Below are 12620 nucleotides of genomic sequence, written 5' to 3'. Positions count from 1 at the left end.
AGATGTAAATTCTCGAAGTGGCATTCTCAAACAGCAAAAAATGCACACATATAAAGAATGAAACCCAAACAACTTCTCTTCAAAATACAATAATTTATTAAATACTTCAAGGTCAACTTAAAATACTTTAGTCAAGAAATAAGAATAAACATCGGAATAAGACTGAAACCAATAACATGATGGAGTGATATCAGAGCTCAGTGTGAATATGTATGTTTAGGGACCAATGTTTTTTGAGTAAAAGGAAAATGAAGCCAAATTAGCTCTAAAAGCTAACAAAGAACAGCAGCTGCCAGGTGTTCAAACAACCAATTCACAATGCAAAGCAGAAAGGAAAATAAAACTATTTTATTCCTTTCATTTTTCATTTATTCATTCATATAACCCTTTAAAACAGATAAATAAATTCCTAAAAATTATTTAAAGACAGATAAAACAAATAGAACAGATAAAAGTAAAAAAAAAAAAGAAATCGGGAATAAAATATCACATTAAAAGCTAAAAAAAGGTTTAAAATCCATTTTAAAATGGACAGGGACTCAGTGGAGGGAGAATAAAATGGGAGTGATGTGTTCGCATCTGGAAGTTCATTTTAAAAGACTTGCAGCCACATTTTGGACCAATTGAACCCTGATGAGGGATGACTGAGAGACACCAACATGAAGAGCATTACAGTGATCAATTGTTGAGCTGATAAAAGCATGTATAGCCTTCTCAAAATCATTACGGTTTAAAAGGCTTAACTCTAGCTAAAAAAGAAAGGTGGTAAAAGCTCAATTTGACTACTGATTCAACTTGTTTGTTTAATTTAAATCAATAATTTAAATAAATATTTTTTTAAATAATTTCTCAATTACATTCAAGTCAAACTGTCAAAGCACTGTCATTCTACTCATAGAACTTTATTGGCCTTTAAGAAGAACCAGTTTTGTGTATTTCTGGCGCTGCTTCTGCAGCCTTCCTGATTCAATGCATAGCAATGGGGCATGTGTATGGGGTAAGAACACTGTCAAAAACAATGTATATGTAAAGATGGAAATGGGTGCATATTAGTCAATAGTTGAGCCTAAGTAAAATCCAAAAGAGGTATTGTATATTTTCTCTATAAGAATGCAGACTAAAATGTTATAATAAAATATTACAGCTTCAAGAAATTACAAACACAAAGTTCAAGTTTACAGTTGTGGTTTATTCTTTTAATACAATATGCTATAACAGTTTGTGAACACGATTTCTTTTCTATGAGGATACGAATTTACATCAGCGACTTGGCATCACGTGATCTCAGGCTGGTTAGTGGAGCACACAGTTAGTCGATTCGCGTTGCGCATGCGCTGTCACACTCCTCACCGCCAGTAAACGTAGTGCCAGAATGGGAGATAATTCAGTCTAAAACCAATATTAGGAACAGAGGGGAGATGGGGGGGAAACCAAGAGTATTATAAATAAAGCATTGTTATAGCATATTGTATTCATAAAGAATAAACCACAACTGTAAACATGAACTTTGTGTTTGTAATATTTTGAAGCTGTAACATTTTAGTCTGTATTCTTCTAGAGAAAATATACAATACCTCTTTTGGATTTTACTTATGCACAACTATTGACTAATATACACACATTTCATCTTTACATACACATTGTTTTTGACAGCGTTCTTACCCCATACATGTGTGTCATGTCATATAGTCATGTCCAACCCAGTAATATATATCGATGGAGCGTAGGTAGTGCTGTGTACAGGTGAGGCAGGGAGACAATTAGGCATGGTTCAGGTGGGCTGAATAATGCTGATTAGAGCAAAGACTTGGCAGTAATACCATGGTGACATGAAAACATAAATAAAGCAAAGGCTTGGCAAAAACATGAATTATTACATTATGTGTGTTTGTGTGCTTTTTTCTCACAGATTGAGGTGATGCATGAGGAAAGCCAGGGAGGCTCTACCCATGTTGCTGTTTCAAATGAGAGTGAGGAGAGTCTGTCCAAAAGACGCAGGTAATGGGAAACTGCTGTCAGCACACACTTCATTAACCTCATCTATTGAAATCACCAGGCCAGTGCATTCAGTGCTAACAAGGTGCTTCGAATAGCCCTGGATCTCATAAGGCAATACATTTTGAAAAAAACATACTATTTCTGTTAACACGATGCATTTAGGCCCCCAAAACACAATTACAATCAAATATGTTTACTTTAAAACAAGCTGGTTTGTTTCTACCATTTTCCATAAAATCAGTGCCCACTTCTCAGAACCTGGCAATAAGTGTAAAGCAAGAAAATGAAAAAACTAAACGTGGAAATATTTTTGCACATGGCACTGTCACAGCGTGACTATGCACAAAGGTTCCATGTGATTGTTCTTGGTTTCTTGCCTCTGTAATTACACAGATAAAATACTTTTTCCAAAGTCTGCTGAATTGTTGCTGCTTCTCTTAACAAAAGGTTTAACTGTGTTTGCCTCCATTTATGAAAACAAATGTGTTGATTTGACATTATTTACCCTTCTTAGCTAAATGCAGTGCTGCAGTTTTTGAACCAAACTTAGGAAACTAAAAAGAACAAAAGTCACCACAAGCAATGCATCACATGTAATTTAGCCACAAGACATTACAGACAAATTCTTCAAAATACTTTCCAAAGTGCCCTGTGATGGACTGGCGACCTGTCCAGGGTGTACCCCGCCTCTCGCCCATAGACTGCTGGAGATAGGCACGAGCTCCCCCGTGACCCACTATGGAATATGCGGTAGAAAATGACTGACTGACTGACTTTCCAAAGTGTATTGAAATATATTTTATTCATTAAAACACAGTTAAAGAGGATGCAGTGAAGAACAAGTGGCGACAAGAAATTATTGCAATCAGTAAAACTACAAAGATCCAGCTTTCCCTTGACTGTCTGGCTGATGTGCCCAACAGGACAGGCTGGTAAATTAGTTCGGTTTAAACAGAGAAGTCATTGTTCAGGCACTTAACTGCCCAGAGAAAAGTTATGAATTATACAAACATGTAATGTACAGGGGTTGGACAATGAAACTGAAACACCTGTCATGTTAGTGTGGGAGGTTTCATGGCTAAATTGGACCAGCCTGGTAGCCAGTCTTCATTGATTGCACATTGCACCAGTAAGAGCAGAGTGTGAAGGTTCAATTAGCAGGGTAAGAGCACAGTTTTGCTCAAAATATTGAAATGCACACATTATGGGTGACATACCAGAGTTCAAAAGAGGACAAATTGTTGGTGCACGTCTTGCTGGCGCATCTGTGAACAAGACAGCAAGTCTTTGGGATGTATCAAGAGCCACGGTATCCAGGGTAATATCAGCATACCACCAAGAAGGACGAACCACATCCAACAGGATTAACTGTGGACGCAAGAGGAAGCTGTCTGAAAGGGATGTTCGGGTGCTAACCCGGATTGTATCCAAAAAACATAAAACCACAGCTGCCCAAATCACGGCAGAATTAAATGTGCACCTCAACTCTCCTGTTTCCACCAGAACTGTCTGTCGGGAGCTCCACAGGGTCAATATACACGGCCGGGCTGCTATAGCCAAACCTTCGGTCACTCATGCCAATGCCAAACATCGGTTTCAATGGTGCAAGGAGCTCAAATCTGTGGACAATGTGAAACATGTATTGTTCTCTGATGAGCCCACCTTTACTGTTTTCCCCACATCCGGGAGAGTTACGGTGTGGAGAAGCCCCAAAGAAGCGTACCACCCAGACTGTTGCATCCCCAAAGTGAAGCATGGGGGTGGATCAGTGATGGTTTGGGCTGCCATATCATGGCATTCCATTGGCCCAATACTTGTGCTAGATGGGCGCGTCACTGCCAAGGACTACTGAACCATTCTTGAGGACCATGTGCATCCAATGGTTCAAACATTGTATCCTGAAGGCAGTGCCGTGTATCAGGATGACAATGCACCAATACACACAGCAAGACTGGTGAAAGATTGGTTTGATTGGCTATGAAAGTAGAGCTAAAACCCAGCAGTAGCTAATGTGTAAGAAGTGTTTTCACTAAGACACCTCAAGGCATTAAAGCTTGTCAAACAAGTTAAACAAATTCAAAGCTGATGTTTCTTATGACTCAAAAGCAGCTTTTGTTTGTATGCACAGAAAAGCTTTTGTCTTAACTGCATGTATTCATAAAGACAACACAGCCAGCACAAACAATATAACACTAAGAGGCACTATTTTTGTCTTATGCTAAATAAAACGTTGAGTAGTCCCTCAGAGATCATTTATTTAAAAGCAGCTGCACATGAGTAGGTGTTTTGGTAATAGGGCCTACACAGAAGCATTACCCTAACTGCTGTGCAGTACAGGTTACCCAGAAACCCTCTGGAGCTGCTGGATGCAGTAAAGTCTATTGCTGCTCGCCACAGGAAGCGCACATCTGCGGAGTGACCATGTGATGTAATCATGTGGTCGTATATGCAGGTGTGATACGGAGCCTTCCCCTCCCCTGAAAAGTATACATGTGCCAGGGGAGACACCCCCATGGCCTTAGCACACATTCCCATAAAGACATCGTCAATGTACATGGAAGAATTCAGCACCAGGGTGGCCTGGTAGATCTTTGCAGCCACGTCCCCTGAAACCACATACCCTGCACCTGCTGTATAGTCTGGGTACGAAGGCCAGGGGTACAATTTGTAGGGGACAAAATATTTGTTGCCTTTCTGACGAACTGGAGGAGCTCCTTTGTAAACGTGTCCCACCCATAGGTCCTTTGCACCTGATTGGCTACCCAGAAGATGCTGCAAGTACTTCACCAAGTTTGGCATATGAACAAAAATATCATCGTCTGCTGTCATGAAAAAGCGCGCCTGTGAGCAGTACATGTGTCTCCATTGGAACTGCATGATCAATTTGGTCGTCAGGTTATGAAACGTATCCTCAAAATTCTGCTGTATCAGGTCTCCATAGGCCTTGTCTTCCTGCTGCAGGGCATTTTGGACTCGGGGCCGCTGAGCAGCATCTAAATAAACACCCATTGCAAACAGAAATGTCACACTCACACCCAGCTCTGACCAGACAAAGCTCTCATTACCCCATGTTTCCCTGATGGCCTGGCGCCGCTCAAAGTTCTCTGGTGAGGATTTCACAAACAGAAGCAAGAGGACATCATCCCAATCCTTCCCATTTGCAACTCTACATTTGTTGGGGTGGTTGATCAGGTATGGATAATTCACTGAATGACCCCCCACACTGCCGGAGCCATCCTTCCTGTGGTGATGATTATAGGAGATGGCGAAGGTGGAATTTAGGAAGTCGTATCTGTTGATCAGGTAACGGTATGAAAAAGATCTCATGTGGCTTACAACTCGATGGTCCAGCTCCTCCCAGCAGACCATCATTACACAAAGCACCATGGCGGTGGTCAGCAGCTGCACAAATTGCCACTTGTGGATTCGCCGAAAGTTCATGAACATTATGACTCTCGCTTAAATCTACTGATCTTTGAACATAAGTTGCATGTATCTTCAGGATCTTACTTCACTCTTAGTTTCCTAATTTTCCCAACTTTTAACTGTCTCTTTTTGTCCGTCTTCTCTTTCTGTACCTCCAACTACTAAGTGTTGTCATGTCCGGTCAACTTTTTTCAGGCTCTTTAGCAGAGTGCTGGCCCCATTACTGTATTCTCTCAGTTGTATGAAGCAACGGTAGTGCTCCATCATGTTGAACACGCTGAAATCAGATCTCAGCAGAGCTCTGCTTCCCTCCAAACAAAAGCCAGCGTGCTGTATCTTCCTTTTCCCCTGAAAAGCCTGGGCTGGTTTCACTTCACTGCGCCACCTTCCTGTCCTCCATTCACTCAGGTTACTGAAATATCTGAATTAAGATTGGCCATACGACACCTGAAAAAGAGAAGTAATTAGACGATTTTAAATGTTATTCTGAAGAGCAGGAACACTCATGTAAGTCTGCTTTAATTTTTTTATTAAATGATATGAAAGCACGGACACTTAGAATTTGCCAGAGGCAGGGGGTTCGTATTGTCAGGTGTACAGTATGTGAGGCACTGGGATGTCACAGACCTCTGATCCTGGAACCTAGGAGAACATCAGGACATCCTCGTACAATGTGTCATACTGCACTGTTTAATAAAGAGTACAGCTCGCAAAGAGGACACCCAACATTTGCACGTTATTGCTGACGAATGTGTGTTTGTGGCATCCTCTGCCTGGTCACTTTCACATATTTAACTAAATGTTGGAGGCTTTGGCAACTGCTTGAAGAACTATTGCTCCACCTTTCATGCAACAACTTATTCCTATCTAGATGTGTCAGCTCCTAAATAATTTTTATCACCCTCCACAATCACTGGCACCCTTGTGTTATGAACAACAACCTTAAAAAAGTGTTATCAAGCCTTGGTTATCCGTAGGTGCTGCTCTTGCTGCAGGTCTCTAACAGTCAGCATCCCTTACATCCTGCAGGAGGTTAAGCTCGGGTTCCATTCCTCGTCAAGCTTTGTTTGTTATGATTCTATTTGTTTCAGACTTTTTCCATTATTGCTCTGACAGTAGACATATACATCTTTAGGCAAGCAGCTATTTTTCTTGTAGTCATTTTTCTACACACTTGTATTACGTGGACGGCATGTACCCTTGTTTTTGGAATTTATAAGAACAGCCAAGGGACACTTGATGGCCCATTTGGTAGAGCAGGCACGCCATGTGCAGAGACTATAGTCCTCTACGCGGTTGTCACTGGTTCGATTCGCAAATGTCCTGAGACATTTACTGCATGTCCTCCCCTTCTCTCTTCACCCTCTTGCCTGTGAACCTGCTCTTCAATAAGGGCCACTAGAGCCAAAAAGAGAAAAGGTCTTCTGTGGCGCATTTTATTTTCGCCCTACAGGAAAATAAATTTATAGATGATCAAATAATAATTATTAAACAGTGTGATCAACTTGAAAAAATAAAGGAGAAATGATAACAGAAAAGCCTTAACTTACATGCGTTTTGTTACAGTGGATTGGTGATATTGTTTGGGGGGATTCAGTCAGTACTAATTAATATTCAAATTGGTGAGGCTGTTGAAAACGATATCTTAATGCTCACATTTTCCCCACTGAATCAATGTAATCAGCTTTTTATTGTTTTTATTATTATTTTTTTTTTTTTATGTGAGGTTTTGCTACAACCATAAAATGTAATCTACACATCATTTTACATATACAGGGGTTGGACAATGAAACTGAAACACCTGGTTTTAGACCACAATAATTTATTAGTATGGTGTAGGGCCTCCTTTTGCGGCCAATACAGTGTCAATTCGTCTTGGGAATGACATATACAAGTCCTGCACAGAGGTCAGAGGGATTTTAAGCCATTCTTCTTGCAGGATAGTGGCCAGGTCACTACGTGATACTGGTGGAGGAAAACGTTTCCTGACTCGCTCCTCCAAAACACCCCAAAGTGGCTCAATAATATTTAGATCTGGTGACTGTGCAGGCCATGGGAGATGTTCAACTTCACTTTCATGTTCCTCAAACCAATCTTTCCCCAGTCTTGCTGTGTGTATTGGTGCTTTTGAGTCATAAGAAACATCTGCTTTGAATTTGTTTAACTTGTTTGACAAGCTTTAATGCCTTGAGGTGTCTTAGTGAAAACACTTCTTACACATTAGCTACTGCTGGGTTTTAGCTCTACTTTCATAGCCAATCAAACCAATCTTTCACCAGTCTTGCTGTGTGTATTGGTGCATTGTCATCCTGATACACGGCACTGCCTTCAGGATACAATGTTTGAACCATTGGATGCACATGGTCCTCAAGACAGGTTTGGTAGTCCTTGGCAGTGACGCGCCCATCTAGCACAAGTATTGGGCCAATGGAATGCCATGATATGGCAGCCCAAACCATCACTGATCCACCCCCATGCTTCACTCTGGGCATGCAACAGTCTGGGTGGTACGCTTCTTTGGGGCTTTTCCACACCATAACTCTCCCGGATGTGGGGAAAACAGTAAAGGTGGGCTCATCAGAGAACACTACATGTTTCACATTGTCCACAGCCCAAGATTTGCGCTCCTTGCACCATTGAAACCGACATTTGGCATTGGCATGAGTGACCAAAGGTTTGGCTCTAGCAGCCTGCCGTGTATATTGACCCTGTGGAGCTCCCGACGGACATTTCTGGTGGAAACAGGAGAGTTGAGGTGCACATTTAATTCTGCTGTGATTTGGGCAGCCGTGGTTTTATGTTTTTTGGATACAATCCGGGTTAGCACCCGAACATCCCTTTCAGACAGCTTCCTCTTGCGTCCACAGTTAATCCTGTTGGATGTGGTTTGTCCTTCTTGGTGGTATGCTGACATTACCCTGGATACCGTGGCTCTTGATACATCACAAAGACTTGCTGTCTTGTTCACAGATGCGCCAGCAAGACGTGCACCAACAATTTTTCCTCTTTTGAACTCTGGTATGTCACCCATAATGTTGTGTACATTTCAATATTTTGAGCAAAACTGTGCTCTTACCCTACTAAGTGAACCTTCACACTCTGCTCTTACTGGTGCAATGTGCAATCAATGAAGACTGGTTACCAGGCTGGTCCAATTTAGCCATGAATCTTCCCACACTAAAATGACAGGTGTTTCAGTTTCATTGTCCAAACCCCTGTATTTACCTGTAGGGGTGCCAACAAGTGGGCAGGGTGGTGTAAATACAGCATACTGGTCTGCATTGGGCACCAAATTACATCAAAAATTTCTGTCTGTGTGAATAATTTGATTCTTAACTTTTTTTTTGCTAAAGTGCAGATTTTTCTTGCTGTCAATGGTCATAATGTTATGGCTGATACGTTTACATAAAGTATTTCAGAGAGGGACCCATGCTAAGGAAACAGACAACTTTTTCTCATATGCCCTCCCTAACCAGGGTTGGGTAGAGTAGTCAGAAATTGTACTTAAGGAAGACTAGTATTACTACACAATAACATTACTCAAATAAAAGTAACAAGTAGCTTAAGCTCTACTCAAGTACTTTTTGAAAACAATGTCTGGTGTATTTTTCTTAACAATTCTGTTATCAGACACACAAAGGCATAACTTATTTAACATTTCAATTCTTGTTTTTTTAAATAAAACAAATATAAATAACATCAACATTAAATAACAAATTAATGCATGAAAACTATAACATTTTAAATCTCCTTTTCACAACATACAGCGTTTAAAATCAGTACCTGCAGCAGGTAACTTACATAAGCTTAAACTGATATACTACAGATTCACTTTCCTTTCAAATGGCACATCAGAAGACAGAGAATAACTAACCAAATAAAATAACCAGCTTTACATGTACTGTTCATGTGAAAAAGTTACTAAATGAATGTAACTCACCTCTGTCTCTAACCTATTAATCCAAAGTGTTTTAATTTGAAAAGCGATTAGGTTCTCTATAATAAATGTTCATCAACTGGACATCAAAGTTCTCATTTAGCACACATAGGCAGACGGATATTATTGGAGGAAGACACACTGACGTGTAGTTACTTTAAATGATACATTCCTGGACAGAGGAAAGCTGAGGTAAGATCAGAAATCTATATACAAATTTAAAATGTTTGTATACAAGGTGTGTCAGGCCGGAAAGCTCACAATCATGCCCAAAAGTAAATAATAGATTATTAAAAAGTCAGCCAACCGCCTGAGTCTGAGACTGGGAAAACCAATTTGGCTTACCTGCATTAAGAACCAGCCTGTGTTAAATGACAGAAGGCTGAATGCAATCTCTGGAAAGTGTCAGGACTTGCGTAGCATTCCTGGCGTGAGTGTGTGTGGGTGTGTTTGTGTGTGTGTTTAAAGGAGTATCTGCAAAGATTGCCACTCCCACTGTTGGTGGTGATATTTGAGCCTATACTGTGGCTGAATGGAGCTGTGGTTCGTTTGGTTTGGTTTAGCATAAAAAATAACTACTAAAAAGAAAGGTGAAAACTTCACAAAACTAACCATCATTTGGAGAAGCACTTTAATTTTCTGTTGGCGTGTGTGGATGTGTTGGCTGAGGTAGGATGACTTCTGATTCACATGAAGAATCATAAAAAGTGGTCATGATGTGCACTCAACACTTTCAGGAGCAGTGTTCCTGAATGTTAAATAATAGATGATTTGCAAACAGTGAATTTTTAGGTTTCCTGCTAATTCCGCTAAAATGCCAGATTTTTGGTGATGCGAAAAAAAAAGGAAAATTGATAAATCATAAAAAAGAAATCCACCTTTAATATGACATTTAACTTTTGACATATAACTGTCAGGATCTCCAAGCCCTACAAAGGACCCAGCCAGAGTACCGGGCATGCAGTATCATGTGTTTTACTGAGACATGGCTGCAGGATCATATCCCCGACTCCAGCGTCTCTCTACCGGGCTTTTTAACCATACGAGCAGACAGAGATTTAAAGAGGAGCGGCAAATGTAAAGGAGGTGGACTGGCAGTACTTGTGAACAACAGATGGTGTAATCCAGGACATGTTACTGTGAAGTGTCATCTCTGCAGTCCAGATATTGAACTGTTGGCAGTAAGTTTTCGTCCATATTATTTACCCAGAGAGCTCACCAGTGTTATTTTGGTAACAGTTTAAGTTCCACCTTCTGCTGTTGCTGACACTGCATGTGATGCCATCAGCTCAGTTGTTGCTAAACTACAGACACAAAACCCCAATGCTTTTGTGGCAATTCCTGGTGATTTTAACCATGCTTCACTCTCTGCTACACTTCCAACGTTTCAACAGTTTGTCAGCTGCTGTACCAGAGAAAACAAAACATTGGATTTGTTTTATGCAAATGTCAAGGACTCATACATCTCTACAGCACAACCTCCTCTAGGAAAATCAGATCACAATCTTGTTTTTCTCTGCTCGAAATATAAGCCCCTTGCTCAGAGACAACCTGTAATAAAGAGGACTGTGAGAAAATGGTCACAGGAAGCTGAAGAAGCTCTGCAAGGTTGCTTTGAGGCTACAGATTGGGACGCACTGTTCCAGCCACATGGAGAGGACATCAATGCCATGACTGAGTGTGTAACCGACTATATAAACTTCTGTGTGGATAACATCATCCCCACCAGAACCGTGAGATGCTTCCCCAATAACAAACCTTGGATCACCAGTGACCTGAAGGAGCTGCTTAACAAGAAAAAAAGAGCCTTCAGAGAGGGAGACAGAGAATTATTGAGGATTATACAGAAGCAACTTAAAGTCAAGATAAGAGACAGCAAGGAGGTTTACAAGAAGAAGCTGGAGAGCAAGCTCCAGCAAAACAATATCAGAGATGTGTGGACAGGGATGAAGAAGATCACAGGCTTCAAGCAGAAAGAAGATCAGATCGATGGAGGTCTGGACAGAGCCAATGAACTGAACACATTCTTCAATAGGTTCAGTTCAGAAACCAGCTTCACATCCTCCTCTCCTGCTCACAGCCAAACAGACATTCCATCTGCTTCTACATATTTGCCTTCAACCATATCAGAAGATGCTGATGCTTCCTTTGCTTCCACCTGTGTGTCTCAAGAAGTCCGTTGAAGAGACAACTGGAGAGACTGAATAGGAATAAGGCTGCAGGTCCAGATCATGTCAGCCCTAGAGTCCTGAAGGCCTGTGCAGAGCAACTCTGTGGGATTCTGCAGCACCTCTTCAACCTTAGCCTGGCCCAGAAGAAGGTTCCGGTGTTGTGGAAGACCTCATGTCTTGTTCCGGTACCAAAGAAAACTCACCCATCAGTCCTCAATGACTATAGACCTGTTGCCCTGACATCTCACATCATGAAGGTCCTAGAGAGACTCCTGTTGGCCCACCTGAGTAAGCAAACAATAAACTATCAGGACCCCCTTCAGTTTGCTTATCGTTGTGGATTTGGAGTTGAAGATGCCATCATACACCTGCTTCAACAAACCCACTGTCATCTGGACAAAGCCAGCAGCACTGTGAGGATCATGTTCTTTGATTTCTCCAGTGCATTTAATACAATCCAACCTGATTTGCTTTGTCAGAAACTCCAGAAGACTCAGGTGGAGGCCTCAACAATCTCCTGGATCAAAGACTACCTGACAAACAGACCACAGTTTGTGAGACTGAAGGGTTGTGAGTCTAACCAGGTAGTCAGCAGCACAGGAGCACCACAGGGTACTGTACTCTCACCATTCCTTTTCACTCTGTACACCTCAGACTTCCAGTACAAGACAGACTCCTGTCATATGCAGAAATACTCGGATGATTCTGCAGTCGTGGGGTGGATCAGAGATGGACAAGAAGATGAGTACAGGAAGGTGGTGGACCACTTTGTGGCATGGTGTGGAAACAATCATCTCATGTTGAACGTGACTAAAACAAAGGAGATTATTTTAGATTTTAAGAGAAACAGGAATAAGTCAAAAACTATTTCTATCATGGGAGAAGAAGTGGAGGTGGTGGAGGAGTATAAATACCTCGGTGTTCACCTGGACAACAGACTAGAGTGGAGATGCAACTGTGAAGCCATCTACAAGAAGGGACAGAGCAGACTGTACTTCTTGAGGAAGCTTAGGTCCTTTGGTGTTTGCAGCAAGATGCTGCATATCTTCTATAAGTCTGTTGTGGAAAGTGTGATCTCTTCTACCATC

At 41.3% G+C, this 12620-nt stretch overlaps 2 protein-coding genes across 8 annotated transcripts in view; one reads left to right on the top strand and one right to left on the bottom strand.

Moving 5' to 3' along the window:
• mcf2l2 (MCF.2 cell line derived transforming sequence-like 2) overlaps positions 1 to 12620 on the top strand; it is a 176052-nt gene that overhangs the window by 61985 nt on the left and 101447 nt on the right. For all 7 annotated transcript variants that reach the window (XM_047374354.1, XM_047374353.1, XM_047374350.1 and 4 more), the window contains one exon: positions 1910 to 1998. In XM_047374354.1, coding sequence (XP_047230310.1) covers positions 1910 to 1998 — 89 coding nt within the window. The remainder of the gene's footprint in view (positions 1 to 1909; positions 1999 to 12620) is intronic.
• Positions 3851 to 9782, bottom strand: b3gnt5a (UDP-GlcNAc:betaGal beta-1,3-N-acetylglucosaminyltransferase 5a). The gene is made up of 2 exons (XM_047374355.1): positions 9707 to 9782; positions 3851 to 5871 (listed from the first exon to the last, which is right to left on the bottom strand). The coding sequence occupies exon 2, from the start codon at positions 5443 to 5445 to the stop codon at positions 4252 to 4254; it is 1194 nt and encodes a 397-aa protein (XP_047230311.1). The 5' UTR covers positions 5446 to 5871; positions 9707 to 9782; the 3' UTR covers positions 3851 to 4251.

This window comes from Girardinichthys multiradiatus, chromosome 9, assembly GCF_021462225.1.
Source record: "Girardinichthys multiradiatus isolate DD_20200921_A chromosome 9, DD_fGirMul_XY1, whole genome shotgun sequence".
Lineage (NCBI taxonomy): Eukaryota > Metazoa > Chordata > Actinopteri > Cyprinodontiformes > Goodeidae > Girardinichthys > Girardinichthys multiradiatus.
The sequence above is the reverse complement of the archived record's forward strand: the minus strand, read 5'-3'. Positions and strand labels throughout refer to the sequence as shown.

Excerpts from the sequence above, each read along its gene's own strand:
- b3gnt5a (XM_047374355.1), bottom strand. The coding sequence starts at position 5,445 with ATGTTCATGAACTTTCGGCGAATCCACAAGTGGCAATTTGTGCAGCTG.